At 39.5% G+C, this 26,778-nt stretch overlaps 1 protein-coding gene across 6 annotated transcripts in view; it reads left to right on the forward strand.

Annotated features, from left to right (window-relative positions):
- LOC137281271 (disks large 1 tumor suppressor protein-like) overlaps positions 1-26,778 on the forward strand; it is a 285,708-nt gene that overhangs the window by 25,782 nt on the left and 233,148 nt on the right. For all 6 annotated transcript variants that reach the window (XM_067812423.1, XM_067812424.1, XM_067812425.1 and 3 more), the window contains exon 2: positions 5,795-5,926. In XM_067812423.1, the coding sequence (XP_067668524.1) occupies positions 5,795-5,926 (132 nt within the window). The remainder of the gene's footprint in view (positions 1-5,794; positions 5,927-26,778) is intronic.

The following is a 26,778-nucleotide window of genomic DNA, read 5'->3' on the forward strand; positions in this document are numbered from 1 at the left end:
GACTTTTGTACAGTGATTGAAGCTCATTTCTGGTGTACCGTGCAGTGATATTGCTGGATTATTGCTAAAAATGGCTTAAAACCCAACTCACTCACTCTATCTTGGTCAACTGGTCAATTCCTACCACCAGAGGATATGGTATTTAGGGTCAAGGTTTGTGACTACTGTAAACAAATCTTTGAAATAATGTTAGTATCTTGAAAACTGAAATTGAAATACTTTACATCTTGTCATGGTGACCTGAATGTATCTGAAAATTCTCCCATTTTAATGGATGACTTTACAGGTAAGACTTCGAAGCATATTATCCTGTCAGGAATTGCAGGACTGCTGAGCGGGAAGTTTAGTACTGAGTCATGGAGACAGGGTTCATGTCGAAGTAGAGTGACAGTCAAGCACTGTGTGAAGTAGTCACTAGTACATATTGTTGCATCAAATTAGACTTGTTTTTATCAGCAAGTATATGGATCCTTTCACTGTCTAAGCTAAGACTGGTGTTTCTATGGCAACATACTTTTGAGCTCATCTCAGAGGGATGTGACTCAAAATTTTCCTGGTTCTTCAAAAAAAGACTTACATGCCTTCTAAAATAACTTGTGTCCACGGGTTCGATTCCCCACTTGGGTACAATGTGTCAGTCCCTTTTCTGGTGTTCATCTGACTTGATATAGTTGGAATATTTCTATAACCAGTGTAGAAATATACTCACTCACTCGTTGTGTCGAACTAATATTTCTCTGACCATAAAAAGCATTCTGTTTGGCATGAGCATCTATCTATGCATTTGGGATATGATATCAGTGATGACCTGTCAGCAATCCTGACCACCCGATCTTCTGAGTCGCCTCTCATGACAAGCATGGATTATTGAAGATCAGTTTTAAGCTGGATCTTCGGAGACAAACAATCTCAATCATTGGATCGTCTGGTGTATATTATAACAGACTTTGATTATGTGGAATGAACATTGATGAGCATGTCAATATTTTTATAGTGATAAAGGGCATTCAGTACATGTTCTGAATACAACAGCAAGTTGAAAATGTGTGAAATGGTCTGTAAAGTTCCTGACTGGCACCAGGTGGCACAGTTTCATGTTTCATGTATATGAAACTGGTTCCAGTATTCCTGTGATTACTGACCAAGCACCTGTTACACTGACCATGTTGCTGCAGTATCTGTGGGCATTCAAATGAATGATCACCCGTCATTAAACCAGGTGTTCACGAAATAGGAAGCCAGTCCTGCCCTACTGGAGGGTAATTTCAGTACAACACCAGATTATGACCTGTGTGTTTGACATGACCTTGTTAAATAGGACCACATAGAAACTGAATGATTCTATATTCCGCTTGTAATCTCCAAAGCTCTGATAACTTACAAAGGAAAACTGTTGTTATTTATTTATATTTTTATCCCCACGGCACAGTCTAAGTAAACTTTGTCTCAGTGTATTTCGTTACACTACACCACTGAGTCTAACAAAACCTATTAGAAGGTTGCATCAGGTAACCTTTGAGCAACCAATGACAGTCCAATCAAATGTGAGACGGTTAAATAGATTTGACCAATCAGACAACGGCTACTATTTAGGGATCGGAGGGACTTTCAAAATATTCACGTCGCCGACACAGATCTCTCCACAAACAAAAATCAGCATATAACACAGTTATTTGACCTGCAGTATATACGCTTTGGGTTTCTGTTGACATGGTTACCATTAGCTAATATTTCCGCAAGATAACGTCCTTGAATATTGTCAAAAACACAATTTTCAGCGACTGTTTACTCACCGTTATCATGGCAGTATGACCGCCGTGTGCATCACCCGGAAGCGATCGTACGCTAAATAGCATTCGGAATCGTTCAGGTACGAACCTTTTCGAGATGAAAAGTTCCTAAGGGATGTGCGAATGGTAAGCTGTGTTCTGATTGGTCAATCTGAAAGGTTACCTGATGTGACCTCCCATAAGGTTTTGTTAGACTCTTTGGTGGAGTGTAACGAAAAGTACTGAGGATAAGTTTACTTAGACTTCCCCATGGCATGTAATGTGGGGGGATATAGTTGACGCCTCGTCTCTCCGTCCTTCCGTCTTTTGTTTCTGGAGCATAACTGGGAAACCATTTAATATTTTTAGACCAAACTTGATAGATATAATAATCATAACCTATAGTTGTGCCTTTTGCTATTTACAGAGTTTTGCCATTTTTTTTGTTGTTGTTTTTCCATGGAACATTTTGGTGGGGTGAGTTTCGTTTCCGGAGCAGAACTCAAGATCCGTTCTATATTTTTCTGCAAAACTTGGTAGATATATTAATCAGAACCTAAAGTGGTGCCTTTTGCTATTTACAGGTTTTTGTGATTTATTATTTTCTTGGTTTCCATGGAAATGTTTCGGACTTTGTCTCAAAATCAGAGCTGTGTTTCATTTCCGGAGCAGAACTCAAAAACTTGTTAATATCTGTGAGCAAAACATGGTAGATATGTGTGGCACACCTCAGAGTGGTGCCTTTTGGTATTTACAGGTTTTTGTTATTTATTATTTTCTCGGTTTCCTTGGAAACATTTCAGACTTAGTCACAAAATGGAGGGATTGGTTTCGTTTCCGGAGCAGAACTCAAAAACTGTTCAATATGTTTCTGCAAAACTTGGTAGATATATCAATCAGAACCTAAAGTGGTGCCTTTTGCTATTTACAGGTTTTTGTGATTTATCATTTTCTTGGTTTCCTTGGAAATGTTACAGACTTAGCCACAAAATGGAGGTATGGGCTTCGTTTCCGGAGCAGAACTCAAAAACTGTTCAATATTTTTCTGCAAAACTTGGCAGATACTTGAGGCAGACTACAAAGTCATGCCTTTTGCTATTTATAAAGTTTTGGCATATTTATTTTTCCTGGTTTCCATGGAAACAATACAACCTTAGTCTCAAAATGGACAGATGGGCTTCGTTTCTAAAGAGACATTAAGTAACTGATGATTTGCCCTTTCAAATATGTGGGGGCCGGGGGGCACATGTCATCTTCTGATGACTCTTGTTAAGTTATGAGCTTTTGATGTTCCTATACTTGAGTCAATCTAAAATTGTTATTTTACTTGATTGACTGGACAGAACTTGGTATTGGCTGCAACTGTATGGAAAATTTAAGAAAAGAAACTACCGTTTCACCATTAATTTTTTTCAATTTCATGTTACCAAATAGGCTTCATTTCTTTTTGAAAACACAGTAGCATAACAGCATTAATTGAAGTCTTTGAAATTGAGGAAGTACAGATGTCTTTGGGTTTTATATTGTAGCATTTTAATGGGATCTCTGAATCGTTTTCTTTTTATATTTAGGGCTTTGATATGGATCCATATTTTCATACTTAATTCCTAACATGGCACATGTATAGGATGTCCATTTCCTGTAATTTATGCAGATATTTTATTATGCCTTTTTACTGATGTATTTACTTAAACCAGGGAGTAAAATATTTGTGAAAAACTGAAGAAAGGTACAAAGACCCAGTTTAAATGATGCTTCGTGAAAAGTAAATGAGTGGCTCAATACAATGTCTGGAGTACTGCGTGGGTGTATAGATTGGTGTTATAGTTTGTGAACATGGGTTTTGCCTTTAGTACAGCCTGGGACATGGGTGTTGTATTTTGTGAAAATGGCTTTAGCCTTTAGTACAGCCTGGAGCAAGGCTATGCTGACAAGGGGAAGAGAACATATTTCCCCAGTGGCCATAGCGGCGGAGTCGTTGTTGAGGAAGGTTATGAGTGCTAGGAGGTGCTATGCTTCAAGAACCACACTCTTTTATCAGTAAGCAGATAAGAGAGTTCTTCCTTCTTTGATGCTGTGGCCTGACCTTGATACGGCAAATCCTGCTTCCTGTTCATATACCATAATATGCTCCACAAGTGTTTTCACCATCGAGCTTATCGATATTCACTTAGTGTTGGAGGTTATACTGATCTATGCAGAAACAATCCATATTCCTTGGAGTTGCTTGGACTGCCTCAGCTCGCGCCCTTCTGTTCCACTGTTTGTAGTTTGGGATACCTGAGTGACTTGATGTCTTCATTGGGCCCATGATTGGTAAATTACATCCTTAATGACATGAAAGTTTAATTTTGGAAATTTATTGCATTTGACCTGTCTTTTAAATTAAGACTGATCCATGTTTCGTCCGTGGATCAATAGCCAATGGTAGCTAGAGCATGTCTGTGGAGGAAAAGTAGCTTGAACTTGTCTGTTAATGGATAGTGAATGAATAGTGGCTATTACTGATCCCAGGGTGGAAGGTGGCTAGAACTTGTCTGTTGATGGATAGTGAATGAATAGTGGTTATTACTGATCCCAGGGTGGAAGGTAGCATGAACTTGTCTGTTGATGGATAGTGAATGAATAGTGGTTATTACTGATCCCAGGGTGGAAGGTAGCTTGAACTTGTCTGTTGATGGATAGTGAATGAATAGTGGCTATGACGATCCCAGGGTGGAAGGTGGCTAGAACTTGTCTTAGGATAGAAAATAACTTGAACAATCTTTGTTAATAGTGGCTAGAACTACATTCTGGATAGTGGCAAGATTTGGGTAAGATTGATAGTGTTTAGAACTAGTTTATGGATAGATAATGTATTTCTGTATAAACATCAGTCTTTTTTCAATAGTGACTAAAACTCATCCATGGTGGCTACAACTACTCTATGGATAGTGACTAGAGTCAGGGTTTAGTTGACAGTGGCTAGAGCTAGTCCATGGATAGTAGCTAGGGTGAGGGTTAAGTAGAAAGGGGCTAGAACTAGACCATGGATAGTGGCTAAAATGAAGGTTAAGTAGACAGTGGCTAGAACTAGACCATGGATAGAGGCTAGAATGACAGTTTAGTAGACAGTGGCTAGAACTAGTCCATGGATAGTAGCTAGACTGAGGGTTAAGTACACAGTGGCTAGAACTAGATCATGGACAGTGGCTGGAGTGAGGGTTAAGTACACAGTGGCTAGAACTAGATCATGGACAGTGGCTGGAGTGAGGGTTAAGTACACAGTGGCTAGAACTAGATCATGGACGGTGGCTGGAGTGAGGGTTAAATAGATAGTATCTAGAATGAGTCCATGGAGAGTGGCCAAAATAAGGCTTAAATAGAAAGCAGTGAGAACTGCCCCATAGCTACTGGCTAGATTGAGGGTCGTATAGATAGTGGCTAGAACTGCTATGTGTATGGATGATGGTTAATACCTTAAGGGCTTTTTTCATAATGGCTAGAACTACTACATGGATAGTGGTTGGATGAAATAGGGTTAGATTGATAGTGGCTTGGACTTGTCTAAGAAGTGATAGTGGCAAGTGCTTGTCAGCTTGTTTGATCGTCCAAAGATGAATATGAGACTGAATGCACAGCTGTGATCTATGAAATAGTCTCACGCTTTTCTTTTGAACAAGATTTGATAATGATTGCCAGGTAGGACCATGATTGATAATTATGGATAATTATCATAGGCACATGGTTTTATTAAATGTACCTGGATGATGTCAATGATTCTTGACGGGAGAAAAATATGCACCATTGAGATCGAAATATAATAAAAAAGAAATTTGGCAGACACCAGAAGTAATTCTCTGAAAAAGGAGCTTGTTGCCAGCGTTTGTGGAGGTGAAGCTAGCCCCTGGAGGACCTTCTTAACGTTGTAATAGTGGAGTGTTGCTAATGCCGCCTTAGATGTGACAATGGAATTGTTTGGCAATTTGGTGAATGTGTCTGGTGATGTTGCTAGGATGAGCTGATCACTGTGAACATTATTTCAGATGCCCACAGGGCTCTGGAGTTGCTGGAGGACTACCACAGTCGGCTGAACAAACCGCAGGATAAGCAGTTAAAAAATGCCATCGAGCGTGTGATACAGATCTTCAAGAGCAGGTTATTCCATGCCTTGCTAGGTAAGTCTGTTACTATCCCATTGTGGTGGCTGCCTTCCTTTGTTGTTACAGCCAACTAATGACTTGACTCGTTACCACAGCTTGGTAAGTATTTATTGTTACTCCTCTGTGGAACATCATTGAATATATGTATGTCCTTACTGTAGCTTGTAATAATTTGATTTTGATGCATCATTGTGATAGTCTGACTTTAATGGGGGCATGTGTCAGAATCTGTCCCCTGTTGATGCTGTATGAGGACTACTAGTGATACAGTGTTACCTGATTGTAATGTGTTACTGTTGAACATCCAGTCAATCCCTGTTATAAATACGTAAGAGGGGCAGTGGGGTAGCCTAGTTGTTAAAGTGATAACTTGTCACACTGAAGACATGGGTTTGATTCAGCACATGAAAGCAATGTTTGAAGCTCATTATGGTGTCTCCTACCATGATATTGCTAGACACTACAAAAAGCGCATAAAACTCACTCACTCACTCACTCACTGTATTGTTTGCTTTCATTACAGGTCACAATTACAGTTACTACGTTCATACTTAACTCAAAGGGATTACTTATCATAGGTCGTACTGTTCATTAGACCCATTGCCACTAAAACATACAGCCACTGGTCAGACCATAGAACTATGTGTTACATCCATCACTTTAGTGGTTAGCGTTTTGGTGATAAATGTAGACTTTGAACGTAATTGATTGTTTGTTGACTCATTCATTAAGGTTACATACTACATTGATGACAACTGCTTTATATTATTATGCAGTGAATCTGAATATTTAGAAGCACCTTTCAGTTCCTTCAGTAATGATGATTTAATTTGTGTGATGCAGCCATCATATATGGAGTCAAGACACACTCATCACAGAATAGTGAGATCGCTCAATATTTGGCAACAATCTAACAACCTCCAGAAAATCTTGCTAGTTTGGTGCCCATGTTGTTGAAAACTGAGCAATGTTCCAGCTTCCTACAGACAGTGTGAAAATATCTGTGTAAGCTCCAGTGACTGATTATTTGAGGAGTGAACATGATGAGGTAAGATGACACACATACTACTGACTCACCAAGACTGAGTATCCATTCCATCAAGTCTCCTCCATACAGAAAACCCTGTTACCAAGATTTTGGGATAGCAAGAATTTTGTCTGAAATGCCTGCTTATTGGTGTAAAAGTAGCCAGTAGACTAGGTTTAAGTTACCTACCAAGAGAGTGCTATCAATACCCACTGAAATGATCAAGCAAACACTCTATAGGTCAGAGAGAGATCTGGTGCCTTGCAGCTATATATACGTATGATGTTGACACTGCAACACATGATAGTGGTGTCAACAGCCTCTGTGATGGTGAACCAGCTCAGCTAGACTGTATGCAAGATCTCGAGGAGATCCGTGAAGAGACTCTCGAATACGGTATTGACTATATATGAAGTCATTACACTGTCTTCCAGCAGTTTCCAGTCACTTCCAGTCCATGGGTCAAGCCCCTCACATCCTCTCCACGGCAGTCACCTAGGCACAGATTGATCAATACAATGTTATATGTCTTCCAATCACAGAACAGTGCCTCCACTTTGCCCCTTCTTTCAGTTTGTTGGGTCATGCTCTGTTCCAGTACCACTCCTGAACTCATGTCCATGCCGAATGATGAACTCCAGGGCTCTGGTTCCTTAATGCTGTAACTTTCACTCACACCACACACTTTTTTCTCATTTCTCAAACTGATAGTCTTCCATCAATCCTGTAGAGTTTGTGTCAGATGGCTCCTTCGTGTGGGTTTCCTCTAACTTGCTGGGTTGGAATCCTTTACTCCAACCTACATAATTTCCCATTCCTTCATCACTTTCTGAAATTTTTTCCCCCATCCTTCATCCCCTTCTGTAATGTTTTTCCCAACCTTCATCCCTGCTGGAAATGTTTTCCCATCCTTCATCCCTTTCCGAAATGTTTTCCCCACCCTTCATCCCCTTCTGAAATGTTTTCCCATCCTTCATCCCTTTCCGAAATGTTTTCCCCATCCTTCATCCCCTTTTGTATTGTCTTTCCCAACCTTCATCCCTTTTAGAAATGTTTTCCCCATCCTTCATCCCCTTCTGAAATGTTTTCCCATCCTTCATCCCTTTCCGAAATGTTTTCCCCATTCTTCATCCCCTTCTGTATTGTCTTTCCCCACCTTCATCCCTTTTAGAAATGTTTTCCCCATCCTTCATCCCCTTCTGAAATGCTTTCCTATTCTTCATCCCCTTGAGAACTGTTTTTCCCATCCTTCTTTCCCTTCTTAGTCATATTATTTTGCTGATGTTGATATGATATTGCTGAATTATTGCTAAAAGCAGATAAACCCACAGTCAACCTCTTCTGAAACCAAAACATAGGACAGTAACCGTATCAATGAATATTTTGCTAATCCTTATCATTTTGAAAATGTTTGATTCAAATTCAAACATGCAGCTATTAGTTTAAGTACAGTTTTCCGTCTGTTGTCTGCTGTTCAAGGCCTTTCATGCAGCAGCATGGAAAAGCCATAACATTCTTATGTCCCCTTGTTTTGAAGACAACAAAAAGCTCTCTCAGGAACCAACCAAGCACGTCAGTGCAGACCTTTCCGTTATGAATTTATGTAATATATATTAATCATTTTTATACCTTCCAAACTTAGCAGTGGTTTTCTTTGTTCTGCATTGGAAATATCTATGAAGTATTTATCCTGTCATTGTGATGTTTGCTGGGTTGGATATCAGTGCCATTGCAAGCCTTTGTCCACGCCACAAATGTCAGCTGACACGACATTCCTGCCGGAGTTATCAGTCAGCCCAAGGAGATGCTGTGAAGCTAACCAGATGCCCTCTTTACCCAAATAAATCAATGCTGGATGTCAATGATACATTGTGGTTAGAATATGCTGTGTTTGGTTGTATTGACTTGTCCGTCATGTGCAGTCACGCCATGTTCATTATGTAACAGGGTTTCAGTGACATGGTCATCTGACAGTTAGCTGTGCAGCATCATATCACTTAAATAAATGATATTTTTTATCTGTGAGGTTTGCTAGTAAAGACCTGAAACAACCTAATATCCCCTGAAGTTTCGTTCCATCCTCCCATTGTCAGTGGCGATAGTTTGATTTCCTGGAGCTTGACCATAAACATGCAGTGTTTGGGAAGAGTGTGGTGTGGTGCAGTTGTATAGTCATCCCTTGGCTGCCTTCTTGGTGTAGTGATTAGAGTTTCCTTCCGGACAGTCTGCAGGTTCGATCCCTGCCTGCGTCATACCAAAAGAAAGTATGGTAGTCGTCGTTCCCAGTCTAGCACTTGTCACTAGATGGATACGACAAAGAGTGGTCAGCTCGAAGTCAGTATGATATGTCTGAGTGGGGTTTTTATGCTGAATTTCAGTGGCATGGTATTTCAGTGGGTTAGCACTTTGAAACCAGCTTTTCACGTCACCTATACAGTCATCAGTGTTTGGCATGTGAGTTACCATCACTTAAGACCTGAGATTGATTTACTCAACATCACCTTCAAAACCCCATTGATGTCATTGTGAACACATATGTGATTGATATGTTATCAAATTTGAAAACTGCCATCTTGTAGTAATATTTCATGAGGTGGAACTGTCCAGAAATCAAATGAGTGTGAAGAATTATCCAATCATGATATTAATGGCCATAATTCAGCCATCTCGCACTGTTCCGCTAAATCACTGAAATAGCAAGCAGTCAACATGGCAAACTTGACGTCTGATTATATGTCATAGTGTGCTCCCAAAACACAATGGTAGCTGTTATAAATATCTCATTCAGACCATGGTGATCTATTATGTAATTAATAATTTGTGGATCTATGTCAACTGGCATGTATCCTGGACATAGGAGGATCTGTGTATGGTGCTGTATCAATGGTCACTCGAAAGTGATTTATGTGTGAGGCAGATGTCAATGATCACTTAGGAATGATGACTTGATGTTTGGGGATAAATTGTTATAATATTGGAAATACTGGAATGAAATAACCACATCTTAGACTTTACTCCTGAGAAAAGTTGTTATTATTAATTTTTTTTTTTTTTTTGATCAAGTGCAATGTATGGTAAGATTGTCCAGCTTTAAAGAAAAGACCTAATGGATGAGAATTCAGACTAAGTGATTTGACTGATTGCATGTCATTGTACCATGATGTTTGTTTATTGTTTGATCATAGGAATGTCTGACCAGGGTTTGATTTTATGTGCAGGGCTTGGATAACAGAATATTGTTGATTGTGGTGTTATACCCAGCCCACAAAAATCTTCGAGTGGTGGCGTGGTATGTGAGCCAAACATCAATGGTCACTTGGAAGCCAGTGTCATGTTGTCTGCAGAGATGCTGGGTTTCAAACTCTTGAAAGCTTTGGTCAGGAGGAACCCTCCAGAGATCAAGGAGTTCCATTCCTGCCGTGGGCTGTGTCAGGCTGTTATAATCACAGAGGTTCCCAGAGTTGGACTTCTGTCTGCTCTGTGTTAGATTAATCACGTTCAATACAAGCCGACACAGGCCTTGGGGGTGGAGGTTATTTTGAGGCGAGCAAGATTTTGTGCAGGCTGAGAACTTCTCAGAAAACAGATGATATAGACATTTAAATAATATTTTATCTGTTTCTCAGAGTCCATCCTCAGCATGATGAGAGATAAAGATTATAAGAAGTCAGACTTGATCAAACATTCCGAAAATTGAGCTAATTGTAACTTGGTTAAGATATGACACCAAAAGGTCAAAGGTCAAGGGGTACTTGGAGCAGTGTGATTTTTCTGTTTATGCTGGTGGTTTTTATTGTATGTTCAATAATCTTGAGAAATGCTTTGCCTCAGAGTTATTATGGTAGAGGTTGAATTCTGCAATGAAGTGTCTCTCATCACAGCGTTTCTACTGTTTTTGAGTTGGGTTTGAGATTTTTTTTAACAAGGGACTCAGACTGTGTGTTTGACTGAGTAGTTTATTGGCATGTGTATAGCTGCTCAAAGTGTTTATCACTGTTAATGTCATGACTGACAAAACATTTTCATGATTGCCAAATTACAAATGTCCCTTTAAATACTGCATAAATACTGGTGAGGTGAAATGTGTTTTAATGTTCTGTCATGGGGGGGGGGTTGCAGTTATAGCTACAATTTATGTAGTTGATATATGAAAGTGTGAAATATCTGTCAAAGTTCGGTTTAACTACAGTTTGAGTGGTCGGAAGGCAAGGAATGTAGAAAAAAAGTCTTTACTGAGGAGAGATTAGTGCAGAAATGAGCAATGCGTTTTTTTTCTAAGTCAAAAGTGATATATTTGGAATAGACCATGACTTTATTCAAATTAGCATGCAATGATATTGTTTTACAAAGGGCTCTTTTTAAATGCCTGTTCTAAAATTACGCTTAGCTTCATCATAAATGATAGCTGGCAGGAAAAAATAATAACTTAATACTGAAACTGTTAAGGATGTAGCCACCAAGGACTCTCACTATCACTTCAAAAGAAAACAGGTAGGAAGGGTTATCTCAAACGATGGGGTGTCACAGATGGTGGTTGGGGTTCGGCTAGGGAATAGAGATATCAGCTGAGATAAGATAATCCTTTAGGGAATTAAACTGGGGAGGTAAACAACATGTTATAACAATTTACAAATAATATCGAGTCGGGTGGTCATGCCACCCATCATTTAAACAATTAATAAGATCGCTGAATTAAGCCATTGTTGGGTTTCATATACCTTTTTTGCATCTCAACATAAACTTTATGAAAAAAGACACATAAGATGTTAATGAACAGATGAGACAAATTCAAAACACGTGGAAAGAAATAAAACATCTTTTGAGATGGACCCTTGTGCCCATGGGCAGCACATTCATTTCATGCCAGTTGAGTCAACGGTCTGTAGTCATATCTGGCTGAACGACATTATTGCTAACTAATTTTGTCTGATCTATTGTTTTCGGCAGCTATTCATATTTTTTCTAAGTTTGGTGTGATTTTATGAGTAAAAATGTTTTTCTGGATGTCCTGTTAATCATCCCACTGAATGGCCAGTTAGGCGAGTGTGGGCTATTTCAACATATCATATTTGCAGTTGTGTAAATTTGAGGTATACTGAGTAGCAGCATTATTTTCTGTTTCCGACTCTACTTTTGTCCACAAACCAACCAGTTTAATAAACCTTATATTGTATATATTTGAATTTGAATTAGTGGATATGCTTTTCAACTTTTCATCAAGGATTTTAGAAACCCTATGATTTCAGGTGTTGAAATATAATGTATCAAACAACCGTGCGAAAATGTTAATTCACAATTCAGACATACAAATGTTTCTGCTCGCATTTCATGTTTGGTTGGAATTTGAAGAAGAGATTTTTCAGTATTTTAAATAAATTTTCACATTGACAAAAGTTATTACTTGTGATAGGAACAAGAGTATCAGTCATCGTGTCAGAAATGCTGCTTGTGATCACAACAGTAATTCTGGTTGCTTTCCTCCTGCTGTAATTTAAAACTTATAACTTTTTTCTGTTCATAATTTCTTATCTAAAGAAAAAGCATTGTGTAAGATACCGTTTTGCCAAATACTGTAATTTGGGAGCGTGTGGGCACTGCCTTGCTCCCTATCCTTGTACTGAATAAAAGGGACATGATGGGGAGCTCTGCGTGACGAACTGATGATATCATGTTGCTGTCAGGTCATGTGGCTGACAGGTCATGTTGCTGAAAGGTCATGTTTCTCAAAGGTCATGTTTGCTGTCAGGTCATGTGGCTGACAGGTCATGTTGCTGTCAGGTCATGTTTGCTGTCAGGTCATGTGGCTCACAGGTCCTGTTGATGAAAGGTCATGAAGCTGCAGCCACGACAGATAAATTATGAGATCTGTATCCTGACCAAATATACAGCGTAATGTTGTGTTTGTTCCTAAGTTCCAAGTTTCTTCAGAGGAAGAGAATAGCTCATGCCTTTCCTGTTTCCTTTGTTCGTTTACATCTCATTTCAAGAACTATTAAACATTCATGTCCCATGTGAATCACACCAGTCAACCAAGCATATATCCTCTTAACCTGGTTAAGATGTCACTTTTAACGGGAAATTTTTTCTTTTGCTTATTATTTATTGAATTTTTTATAGAATGCAAGGTGTATTACAGCGGTCTTGTTAGTTTGGACCAGGCAATCCAGTGACTGATGTCTTGAGCATAGATCCATGCCTAATATATAAAAATATTTATCACTGTACTATTTATTGTTTCAAAATTGAAACAGATATTGAACTTTGTTGACTGTGTAGTATTAGCTCTAAACTTAAAACAGGGGACCCCTACATTGTATACTGGAGGCAAATGCTACATCTGCCACGTTGCTGACATAATCCTTCGTTGCATGACAGATTTGTTAATTACATTGTAATAATGAGTATCCATTGTTATGGTGATTATGAACTGTTATATCATGGCTAGCATGTATTCATCAGGGGTCAGTCACGTAACAGTCACTGGTGAGTCCAAGTCTGCCTCATCCTTTATGTCCTGTAGTCATCCACAATGACAGCAGCAGCAGCAGCAGTTGCCCCCTTCACCATGTTAGAGCACCTGTTTGCAGGTAAATCAAACTTGCCTGCAATCATGGCAGATCAGGCTGGTACATTCTGATAAAATGTAGGGTTTGGTCAACTTTCTGCTCAGTAATCATGTGAGATGGTGTATGACAGTTGTCCTGAAGATGACATGTTTAGGTACATGTGCTAGCTGTTTAATCTGTGATTTGGCATTTTGAGTTGTGTACACAGTAGTGGTTGATTGAAGCTTTTGATTTCATATGGTCATTAGTGAAGTGAGATTAAGCAACAAACAAATTTGTCTTGTTTGTATAAGTACTAGCCTCACAGAGCTGTGTTCTTGAACCGTGATACCAAGGAAGACTGTGATGAACCATTAACTCTTTAGATACTTGCTTTCCCTTTGGGATTTCTAGCTAGAAGTGGGTGCCTTTGTGTAATATGATTTTGGCGTTAAGGTGAACATATCTCCTATACTATGACATAATCTTACAACAGTCATTATGCTTAAAGGTGATTGTAACTCCCATGACTTATCATCTTAACATGGACTTACAATAGAGTGAACGTTGCTTTGTACCAGTGTGTCTCCAGTAATGGATGCCGTTTGTTAGACGACCAAATAGATTGTGCGGTCATGCTCAGTGACTTGTTGATTTGTGTTGTTGAACCCTGACACCAAGGACTGATCTCAGTTATCACTGAATTGTCTGGTCTACCATTTACAGACAGCTGTGATAACTTGAGTGTTGAAGGCGTCGTAAAACAACTAACCCACTGTACATACATGCAAATGTTTTTTTGTGAGTGAATAAGTTGGGTTTTATGCCACTTTTAGCAATATTCCAGCAATATCACAGTGGGAGACAGAAATGGGTTTCACATATTGTATCGATAGTGGGAGTTGAACCCTGGTCTTTGGAGTGAAGAATGAAAGCTTTAACCACTTGGCTACCCCATCGTTCCCTTTGGGGGTGAAGAAAGATTCCTGCATGTGTAACTGAGAAGGGACAGGATCAATATTATTAAATAAAAAGTCTCGTGAATGTGTTTAAAAACTTGTAGCTGAAAGGCACATTGATCCATAGCAAATAAGCACAGCTATTTTGTTGGCCATCATCAAGCCACAAAACATTGAGCTGAAGTAAATCCATTTGAGATATTCAAGTTTCTTCCTCAAGGCATTGTACCCTCAGTGATCTGATTTAAACCACACATGATTTACATGCTTAACTAGTTATGACACTGAATGAGGAAAGTTGGTGATATCTATAATGATTTCTGTCCATCACAGCTTCTAGGAAGTGTAGGATCCCATTCTTCTGTTACTGGAGCAAGCTACGTGTCAGTTGGCTTACTCAACAACTACTAATAGCTTCACTGCAGGGAGCAGACGTCCATGTTGAATGGATAAACTGTTGTGGCCACAACAATGGAATTTGTGGGGCTCCCTGGTCCTGGTGGATTTGATGTGCAATGAAAATTTGGTATTTTGACTGTGTTGACATTTCAGTTGCAGAAACATATCCATGAATATAATGTCCTATATGCATAATGCTTGAAAAGGGACAGAGTTTTTAGCACTGATATTTTTTTGTTTGAGACCAGTATCTGCTGCTTGTCCAGTTCTCTGAATAATGTTGAGGTGTCTTTTGGATTAATCTGTCAGTTGGATTGGATTTAACCACTTAATTATGATCCATGGTCAGTAAGTGTTGTGATGACAGACTTTATCAGAGTGTAGGCAAACAGCATTCCATCCAAATCATTCATCTCAGACATAGCTGGACAGGAACTGATTTCGCACGAACCTTATTTTCACAAATTTAGAATTTGTAAAAGTGAAAACACCTTTCATATTTTAAGACTCTTTTTTCATCAAAACATCTAGTTTTCAAAACACGATGATTTGTAGAAGCAAAAAAATGCATGCTCATCAACTTGATTATAGTACAATGTGTATTCTTCCCAACCATGTTTTTAACCAAAGCTGTTATTTAGTTACATGATTATTATCACATGGAAGATAATAACAGTGTTCAAAATCCTGTTTGTCAATTGGCAGTTTGGTGTTTGTTAATGGAAATGATAAGACTTTTCCAGTCTTTATTTGTTTCAGTTTCCAATGCAACATTGGGCTGTGTGTCTCAATTCTAGGCCAGCAGGTGCTTGTTTGGTGAAGCTATTATAGAATTAGTAAGGTTTCTGGAATCAGGAAGCAAATTAATATTGATCGATGTTCATGATGTTGTGATTATATTGCAGCAAACAGGGACTTGTTGTGGATGATGTTTTTCATGAGTCACCTTCTTAGCCACACAAGCTGTGGACAGAGGCTGGAGATGATTGACAGGTTGCTGCTGTAATTTCCATAACAGATCATGTGATATTTGGCTAGGGAAGAGGAGAAGGTTTGGTTGGTCTTAATTGGTGAGTTTGGACCAGGGAGACATGTTTTCAAGATGGTGGTGTTTTCATCTGTAACTGACCATATCCTATTTGGAAGGGAGTGAAGGACTTTTGAAGGGGTTACAACTTTGAGATGTTACCATTCTCATTTAAGTGGCTAGGCCCATCCCATATAGCCGCCTTCATGCTAAGGTGAATGTAACTTTCATAGTGTAAATAGGCTTATAATAGCCACAGTGCTAAGTAGTAGGTATCCTGTGTTAGTGCTACTTCACTCACTGTGTTACAGTTGCACTGTGACTTAGCCAGCACTCACTCACTAACTCACTCCCACACTTACGCACTCACACACTCAATCCCTCAAACAACTTGAAATGATGAAACTTGTTGCTACCCTGCCTGGTAATGAATTTAAATGTTTTCTTCCCAGTTCACAGTCAGTGAATGGCATATATCGTTGCCCTTCCTGGTGCTCCATGAGGATGTAACATGAACTGATCTGTTTGGAACCTGGAGACTCTGGAATAATATCTCAGTGGGCTATCACTATTACAACCAGACTGGTATACGCAACCATACACTCACACATGCAAGTTGCAGTATAACTGCAGCAATCATTCACAGGACATTAAACACCGTATCGCCTGGCCTCACTCACGATACTTCAGGTGGGAAGGCTCTGAGCCATGACTGCGATGACAAAATCATGCCGGTCTACTACGCTTGTCCTCCATATTACTGTTTTCACATAGTAATATTGACATCAAACAACAAGTGGATGAATAATACATGGGCTTCATGTCAAGACATGCATTTTCTATTGAAAGGATAATGGCAACATTCTCAGTTTCTTCTTTGATTGTTTCCCAGGAGAGTTGAGCTACAGTTGTGATGGTGTTGCAGGCCAAGGTATCTGTCTACATGAATAAGTACATGGCTGTCTGAGACAAGGGGATGTTGGTGTGGCTTGTTCTGGAGATGTGTCTATCCCTTTTACAGGAAATACCAACATTCGGCATTTGGGGTATCAGATCACTGCAATTGAGGGTGTCTACATCCTGATATTGAAAAATATTTAACCCCTGACATTTGATGGAATCAAACCTTTACATTTGGGGTATCAGACCTAGAAATTTGATTGTATCAAAACCATGACTTTTGTGAGTGTCAAACCCTCATGGAGTGTTAGGGTGAAGCCCCCATTTGAGGGTAGCAAATCTTGATATTAATGAGTATCAATACTATCAAACCTTGACATTGGGGAGCAATGACATTTGTCATGACATTAATGCACTCTGACATTAATGAATATCAAACCTTGACATTAGGGAGTATCAAACCTTAGCATTGAGTATCAACACTATCAAACCCTGGCAGTAGGGAGTATGAAACCTTGACTTTAAGGATTATCAAATCCTGACATCAGGAAGTATCAAACCTTGACAAAAAGTATCAATGCTATCAAAGCCTGACATTAGGGAGTATCAAAACATGACATTAAGAGTATGAAACCCTGATATTAGAGAGTATCAAACCCTGATGTTGTGGAATGTCAAACCTTGACAGAGAGTATCAAACCCAGATATTAGGGAGTATCAAACCCAGATATTAGGGAGTATCAAACCCTGACATTAGAGAGTATCAAACCATGACGTTGTTGAATATCAAACCGTGACAGTGAGTATCAAACCCAGGCATTAGGGAGTATCAAACCCAGACATTAGGGAGTATCAAACCCAGACATTAGGGAGTATCAAACCCAGACATTAGGGAGTATCAAACCCAGGCATTAGGGAGTATCAAACCCAGACATTAGGGAGTATCAAACCCAGACATTAGGGAGTATCAAACCCAGACATTAGGGAGTATCAAACCCAGACATTAGGGAGTATCAAACCTTGACATTGGGGAGTATCAAACCCAGACATTAGGGAGTATCAAACCCAGACATTAGGGAGTATCAAACCCAGACATTAGGGAGTATCAAACCCAGACATTAGGGAGTATCAAACCCAGACATTAGGGAGTATCAAACCCAGACATTAGGGAGTATCAAACCTTGACATTGGGGAGTATCAAATCATGATGTGGGGAAGTCATGGAACTTGTGTTAAATTTTACATATATTTTGATATGGACAGACATCTTGTATTTGACTGGGCACTTTAAGATGACATTTTTAAAAACAGGTCTTCAGAAGTTAGTTCAATCAGGTAATCGTGTGCTTTGAGGAAGCTTGTGTGCAGAGTTAAAGAGGAACAGAATGACAGATATTGAGTTGAACCTGTCAATTTGTCCATTTTCATTTATCAAAACAAACATTTTAAAAATCTAAATGGACTGCTAACTCATGTGTCACAGCTGCGAGAAACACAGCAGTTTGTCACTGACATTTAGATTAATGTACAAGAACACTTCCTTTGAAATATTTTTAAAAGAGGACGAAAAACAGTGTGATAAACACTTGTGCCATTTGCTCCTGTGTCGGAAAGTTGAACAATGTAACCTTGGGGAATTGTGTCCAACCTGACATATCCTGCTCATATTGTGCTATGGCAAGAGTCTGAGAGCTTAGTGTTTACAAAGCAGATCACTTAACGACAGCCTGCAGATATAATTCTTCTCTGTCTCATCCAGTCAGGACTATCTGTTAACCCTTGGTCCGGCAAATGGAAGTTCATTGATGCTGCTTAACCCTTGGTGGTGTGACAGATGTCACTAAGTGGACCTGTTCCTTTTGGACAGTGGACCTTGGCATTGGAGGGGATGACCGCTGATTGTGAGATTGTGGAACACACAGAGAAACAGACAGTGAGTGAGTGAGTTTAAGTTTACACCACACTCAACAACATTCCAGCTATATGGAAGCGGTCTGCAAATAATCGAGTCTGGACCAGACAATCCAGTGATCAACCGAAGGAGCGTCAACTGGGATATGATGACTTGTGTCAACTAAATCAGTGAACCTGACCACCCAATTCTTTTAGTTGCTTTTTATGACAAGCATGGCTTACTGAAGATAATATGAATCTGGCTCTTCACGGGTCTCAGTCTATGAACACGGGTGAAAGGACATGCACACATAAACACACTGACAGACAGAATGCACCAACTGATAGATACATAGTCATACATAGAGATTGAAACTATCAGACAAACATTCACAGGGCTCCAGATAAAGAACATACAGGCGTATGTATGGATAAATAGTATGCACGAGGCAGTTGGAAATACTTAAGAAAACATAGCAGATACGTACCATAGCAATGGCGTATAGTTTTGAATCATTCACAGACGTATTTAATATAGAAAGTATTGTTTTATTGTATATTGACCTGTGAACACAAGTTGTGGTGCATATGAAATGAAACACAAGATTACTGATACACCTTTAAATTCTGTACAGTACTGTAAATGTTCTCTTAATTTTTTCCAGCACTTCTGTTTAATGAGTATATGTACTCCTGATGTTAGAAACTTTGCATTCAAAACCGAATGAGACAGACAGACATGGACAGAGATGCAGATGTGAAAAGACTGACCCACAGACGAAGTGGGACAGACATGCAAGGATGCCCGCACAGTAGGAGTCAAGGTCAACATATAATGGTCGATACCAGCACTGCTGCACAGTGAGCCCAACCATAAATCATGACCACCCCAATACCATCATAAGAGGTGATCTGTATGCTGGATGTAATTGGGCTGAAGGTCTGTCAGATTGTCACATTGGCTCTCCCTGTAGTACAGACATTATGGAGCACAAAGTGTTCTAAAACTCAATCCTTGACATGTTTCGAAGTACATGCCAACAAACCTTGTGTCTGCTTATCAGATTAAACCTTGACATATCATGTCTTTGGTGGTATTAGTGTCATTTTGTACCATTATCACACATTCTGCCAGTATATATTATTATCTCTCTACACATTCCCCCCACCATCAGCTTTGTCTCCGGCTCGTGGAATACAACCTTACTCGGGACTGATAAAACCCTGTATTTCCCTTGACACGATTATATAACACATTTATCTAGCTGAATGTTTTCACTAAATCAAAACAACATGCATTGAATCGACTTGCTGCCATGTTGACACCAGCTGATCGTTTGACCTCAATGCACCACACGTTACTAAAGGCTTCTCAATGCACACTTTTCTCACTTCGCATCGTCACCGAGGTGTAGCGGGGTGATATGACTTTCGTAGTGGGAGTACACGAATTTTATACTCCCGCTCACGGATTGTGATGGATGTACATGGTATTTTATCAGTCACATGGACCAATCAAAACTCGACATTCTTACATGAGGCTAGATAATAGTCTTGGATCAGCTTTGTCCCCTGTAGTTACTAGCCTTGGATCAACTTTGTCCCTTGTAGTTACTAGTCTTGGAGCGACTATGCTTGTCGTAAGAGGCGACTAACTGGATTGGGTGGTCAGGCTCGCTGACTTGGTTGACACATGTCATCGGTTCCCAACTGCGCAAATCGATGCTCACGTTGTTGATCACTGGATTGTCTGGTCCAGACTCAATTATTTACAGACTGCCGCCATATAGCAGGAATATTGCTGAGTGCGGCGTAAAACTAAAGTTACTCACTCACTAGTCTTGGATCAGTTTGGTCCCCTGCACTTACTAGTCTTGGATCAGTTTGGTCCCCTGCACTTACTAGTCTTGGATCAGTTTGGTCCCCTGCAGATACTAGTCTTGGATCAGCTTTGTCCCCTGCAGTTACTTGTCTTGGATCAGTTTGGTGCACTGCAGTTACTAGCCTTGGATCAGTTTGGTGCCCTGCAGTTACTAGCCCATAATCAGTTTGGTCCCCTGCAGTTACTAGTCTTGGATCAGCTTGGTCCCCTGCAGTTACTAGCCATGGATCAGCTTGGTCCCCTGCTGTTGCTAGCCCCAATCACCAAGAACCAGCTCAGGCATGATGGTCTGATCAATGCTGTTGGCAACTCATACTGAAGCAGGTTGTAATTCTTTATCAACCAAGTCTCCCTCATGCACTGTAGCCGAAAGAGCATTGCGATACGTATGGCGGAGATAATCGCGTGCACACTTCAACAACACCACACAAGAAATCCAAGCATCGTCCCTCTGTCTCTAATCACCTTCTTCCGATAATTTGTATGTCGAAATAATACAGCTATTTACCATTGAGGCAGTTAACATCGAAAGCAACCGATAATCAATTCTCCGTAAAATGCCAGTAATGTTCCATGGCTGATTGTCTGTCGATATTGGAAATAAATATTGCTTGTTTTGAAGGTGGTGAGAGTGTACATTTACTTCAATGGTGCCATCATGCATTAGGCTGTAAATAATGAGGTGTAATGTACACAGTGTTCAGTTGTGACTGTTTCAATATTGGATCCCTCCAACAGTTGTCCAGGGAGACTGTGCTGCTGGATGCATGAATACTGGTTGGGACAAGCTTTGAAGGAATGTGTAATGAGAAGTAGGGTGAGAATGTACTTACAGTCCATCAGTTCCTCAGGGTAATACACCCCAGGGGATTCAGAGGGCAGATTAGTGCATTTGCGAGGGCTTTAAGGGCACGGCACCCTACGCTTGTTGTATGAGATGACTCTTAGTAGAATGGTGCATCTGTGAGGGCTTTAAGGGCACGGCACCCTACGCTTGTAAGAGATGACTGATAGTAGAATGGTGATTCTGTGAGGGCTTTAAGGGCACGGCACCCTACGCTTGTTGTAAGAGTTGACTGATAGTAGAATGGTGCATTTGTCAGGGCTTTAAGGGCACGGCACCCTATGCTTGTTGTATGAGTTGACGTATAGAAAAATGGTGCATTTGTGAGGGGTTTAAGGGCACATAACCTATGTTCTGACAAGATAATCAATCCCTGTCAGGTACCTTCACTATGAATTCTTTCATGAGCATTTTGAAAGTTAAGGTGACAACACTTGCTTGACAACGGCATGACAATCTATGTCGAAACTAAAGAAAGAAGTTGTATATATCCATAAAATTATCATCATTCTTCTATCTTCACCATGATGCCATGTTATAAATTTATTATTAGTATAAAATTTCTGTTTTCTCCCTTTTTAGTCATATTTTTGTCGCTTAGAAATACTGCTAAAAGGAAAGACGAAAACCACATACAATACATACCCAACATCTTTACTAGGACTGATCGGTATTACTGGTATATCGCAGTACACTTTCTAAACCATAATTTTTTGTTCTGAGAACCAGTACATTTAGTAAATAACATTAAATTGAAGTTTTTATGATTATCTTTATAGTTTAAATTATAGCACTCACAGACTTTCATTCACAACAGTTGTGTTCCTTCATTATTCAATGACACGAGGGCCCCATACTGTATAACTATAAAATGCATGAAAAAGTAAATACAATTCATGACTATGCTCCCTAATGTTTACATTGCTGTTATCAGAACCATAACATATATGATTAGAACTTAGATTAACATAGACTCGATTATTTACAGACTGCCACCATGTAGTTGGAATATTGCTGAGTGTGGCATAAAAGTCAACTCCCTCACTAATATTGACTTGCACAATTAGTGTCACTCGCTATCAAACACTAAGTTCCAATTATATCTCAATACAGCTACCTGAATTGCAATATATTGCCATACTGTTTATCTGCCCATACACAGCTCTAATACCTACCTGTGATGGGTGAGAAAGGAAACAAAGGTGTTCTTTGGCGGGCTAGGGTGAAAGGGAGTGCTCCTTTTGGAGAAGGCATTCCTAAGTTGGATAGCTTGTGCCCAATCCATTTCATTTTCAATTAAAATATGTTTAATACAAGAGGATGCTGATGTAGTTTTTCCTCATGCTGAGGACATCAGTCAGATAAAGATATCATGTCTTACACTCTACCTGACAACTGGCTTTTACTAACCTGTAGGCAAATGCCAAAGATGAATTTACATCAATAATGTTAATGTCGCAGTCCATGGCTTTTAGAATACTGAAATGTCAGTCCACCGAACTTGCCATAACAGACTTAGGACAGAATATGGTAGATGCTGTAAAATTTTTAACTAATCGTTAAGGCTGATGTGTCCATGGCACCAATTGGCTGAATTCTGTATTCACTCTTATTGTACCTTTGGAACACTTGGACAGTGGAGTAGCCTAGTGGTTAAAGCATTTGCCCATCATGCCGAAGATCTGGGTTTGACTCTCCACATTACACATGTGTGGAGCCCATCTCTGATGTTCCTTGCCATGTTAAAAGCCATATGACTCACTCACTCATCTCTAGGGTTCTCAGCACTCTCTGGGTTCAGTGAAGGAGCAAACACTGCTTGACTTCAGAACTTTGTCGATGTGCAGTTTATGTGTATAGAACATAAGTAAGGTAAGACCCAAGTCCCAAACATCTTTCTACTTCTTTGCAGGCCCAGTTGTCAAAGCTTGCCTCTGACCAACCTTCTTTTTGCTTTATCCTTATGGTGCATCCCATGTTTGTCATAAGGGGCGAATAATGTTATTAAGTGGTCAGGCTTGCTTATTTGGTTGACACATGTCATTGTATCCCAATTGTGTAGTTCGCTACTCTATAAATCACTGGACTGTCTGATCCAGGCTTAGTTATTTACATACTACTGTCAGGATGGTGAAATTTCACTGAGAGCATTTTGGCAGACGTAAAACTTGTCTTTGTGGGTTTGATTCCCATTTTGTCTGGATTTTTCCAAGGTTTGGTACCTATTTTGTCAAGACTAATGTCTTTTGAATTTTGTGGAGACTGATCTTATTTCAGTGTTGTATTTTTTGTGTATTTTTTTTACATGATTCATTGAGATGTGTCCAGTCAGCAAGGACTTGTATCATAGTTTTCTTGTTGCTACATTTCACGTGGAGTTCACTGGAAAAGTTAGAAAGAGCCTTACTTTTGATTAGTGACTGAAGTCACAGACTCTTTTCAGTTTGTGGAATGAATGAAGGACTGACCATCTGAGAGAGGAATTCAAGGCACCACCATGTGTGTGAAGTTACATTGATGGAGGTGGAAATGGGACAGGAAAACAACATGAATGTCGGGGAGAGTTCCTTTCACCGCTGCCTGTGTACACCAGAGTCACTCCATGATCAAAATCAATATTGATGGTTCCAAAGTTTGAGAAGAATCTCACGAAGGGAACCGTAGTAAAATCTTCATTTCATCTGACACTGGAGAGTTACCTCCCTTGGACCACACTTTATAACACCATGGAGATGTGTGAGGTTGCTTTTGCTTGGATTTATTCAGCATCTACAGGTCCAGCATAACTTCAGGATTTCAAACAGAGTAGACTTCTTTGCTAAGTTGGTCAACCCAAGATAGTCTATGGTTTACTGTGGAAGAACAGTTTATGTGAAATGGTTTCAGTTTAGAAGAAAGTAGACATGTCAGTCACTAGCTCGTACCTGTAGCCATAGTAACATTGGGAAACATTCCAGACACGGATTTGTGGTTGGTTAATTTGTTCGGTTGGTACAAAGACATTTCTGAGTTATTTTTTTGTTTGTTTTGTTTTGTTTTTTGAGTCAGGGTGAGGGTGTTTGTTGTTTGAATTGTAAAACACTGCCATTACATCCTTGGAAATCTTCAAACGTTAATTACCAAACCTTACCTGGAAACGTGGAAAGAGCATTCTTTGATGTGAAATATATTCACTTTAGACTTTTCTGGCATTTTTGCACAGTTACTTCTCTGGTATTTATAGATAATTAAACGATATGTAATGGATGATTATCAATCGCGGTTTATATCGATCACTAGCTCTACACTGCGCCTCCTGTTTCATGGCTGGAATGTGATGGGATTTGTATTTTAAATCACATGTGTGTACTAATGTTAGACTACATAAACAGGATTCATTTAATCAAACTTTTTGTTAATTCAGTGCAGTAACAGCTTATGTTCCCATAGCAACATGGATCATAAGAATTTAAAAGAGACAGGAATAACTTTTTTTTCCAGCCTGGCTGTGAGTTTCCTCTCCAAGGAGCTTCAAGTCTGTTGTATTGCCGACTCTGATTCTGCCCAATCAAGGGCACACAATCACAAACTAAACCTCAAGTCTCAAAATATTCCAGACTCATTTAATGTTATCGCTGATTAACTGCCATGATATTGTCTTCATAGGAATGAACTTTGATTGAATTCAGATTGAATTCTGTTGTATAATGTGTCTAAAGCCAGACAGTTAAGGTTCTATTTTCCTGTCATTCTCTGAGGATTCATACCCGATTTTCATGTGACTGATGAATATAATGTTGTTTTGGCGTGTGTTGATGTCCTAATCATCAGGTTTGCTATTCTGGTCTAAATAAGGGTTTAATCTTGAAGATGTTTGGAGAAAGTTTCTAAAGTGAATGTACAAGATCATGGTTGATGCTTGTTAGGATTGAGAATTAATTTTTGGGTTACTTTGAAAGTTCAGTTGAAGATGACGCCAGGACATTGTTTCTATCAGACGATGAGTAAAGCTGTTTTGGAGTCTCCAGTAGAATAGATCATCCTGTGTTGGGTGGTTGTTTCTTGTCGCACTCAGCAATATTCCAGCTATATGGAGGCAGTCTGTTAACGATTCACTCTGGCCCAGACAGTCCAGGTGTTAACAGCATGAGCATTGATCTCAGTGTGGGATACAATGTGATGTGTTACCAGCTAGTCTGACCACTCAGTCACTTATGTCAAGTATGGGTTGTTGAAGACAAATTCTATCTCGGATCCTCAAGGTCTCCCTCCAGGTTGTTTGAATACAGAGCCAATGACTGATATAATGAATGATAATAATAAGCGATCATCCAGGTTTCCTTGTCTGACTACCCTGGCCCTAGATTTTAGAAACACTCTTAGCGCTAAGATAGTCGTACGTTAATGTTAATGTATGGCACTTAGGACTATTTTATAGCTAAGAGAGCTTAAAAAATCTAGGCTCAGTGTGATAAACCACTTCACCATATCGAGGATGGGTATGCACATTATTCCAAGAAATGTGTTCTTTGTAGTTATGAATATTTCACCAAGAAACTTGTAAACCATCCCAGATGGGCTACGATGGCTCCTTCCCTCCCGCCATGTACAACCTCTATGCCTCTACGTCTTTAATCACTGAAGAATTCAAACTCATCATCTTGATTTACGAGACGTATTTAAGGAGACGTCTTTTATAGCTGCTATTCATGTTGCACGCAGACAATACTGGGTGGAGACAAGACATCCTTCATTGGAACTTGTTCAAATGGAAATGTTATGAATGTAGATTGAGTGATATTCATTGATTTCGCACCTCGATTTGCATGTCTGATTAGTTTGGTAATGCCATCATTATATTGTCGTTAGCAAGCCATGTCATTATGCAAGAAAATGAAATGTCATTTACAAGCAGTGTAATTTTGTTTTCAAGTGCTGGCTGTAACGTTGAAGGTGATGCAGTGATTTGGTAGCCACTCTCACTCCCCAGTTCATGACAGCGCCACCTGTAGGCACGTGTCCCATGGTCTTCATCCAGTGTTTAGCTTGTTCACTTGCTATAATGGCACTACATCGCACCAGTTTGTTGAAGATCAAATCTTGAAATTCTTGTGATAGGTATCATGAGCATTGTAAAGCATAATTTTGTTATCACCACTCTTGTTTTTGTCTTCAATGTTAGTCCATAATTTTGTTATCACCACTCTTGTTTTTGTCTTCAATGTTAGTCCATAATTTTGTTATCACCACTCTTGTTTTTGTCTTCAATGTTAGTCCATAATTTTGTTATCACCACTCTTGTTTTTGTCTTCAATGTTAGTCCATAATTTTGTTATCACCACTCTTGTTTTTGTCTTCAATGTTAGTCCATAATTTTGTTATCACCACTCTTGTTTTTGTCTCCAATGTTAG

The sequence above is a fragment of the Haliotis asinina genome, chromosome 4 (assembly GCF_037392515.1).
Source record: "Haliotis asinina isolate JCU_RB_2024 chromosome 4, JCU_Hal_asi_v2, whole genome shotgun sequence".
Taxonomy (NCBI): domain Eukaryota; kingdom Metazoa; phylum Mollusca; class Gastropoda; order Lepetellida; family Haliotidae; genus Haliotis; species Haliotis asinina.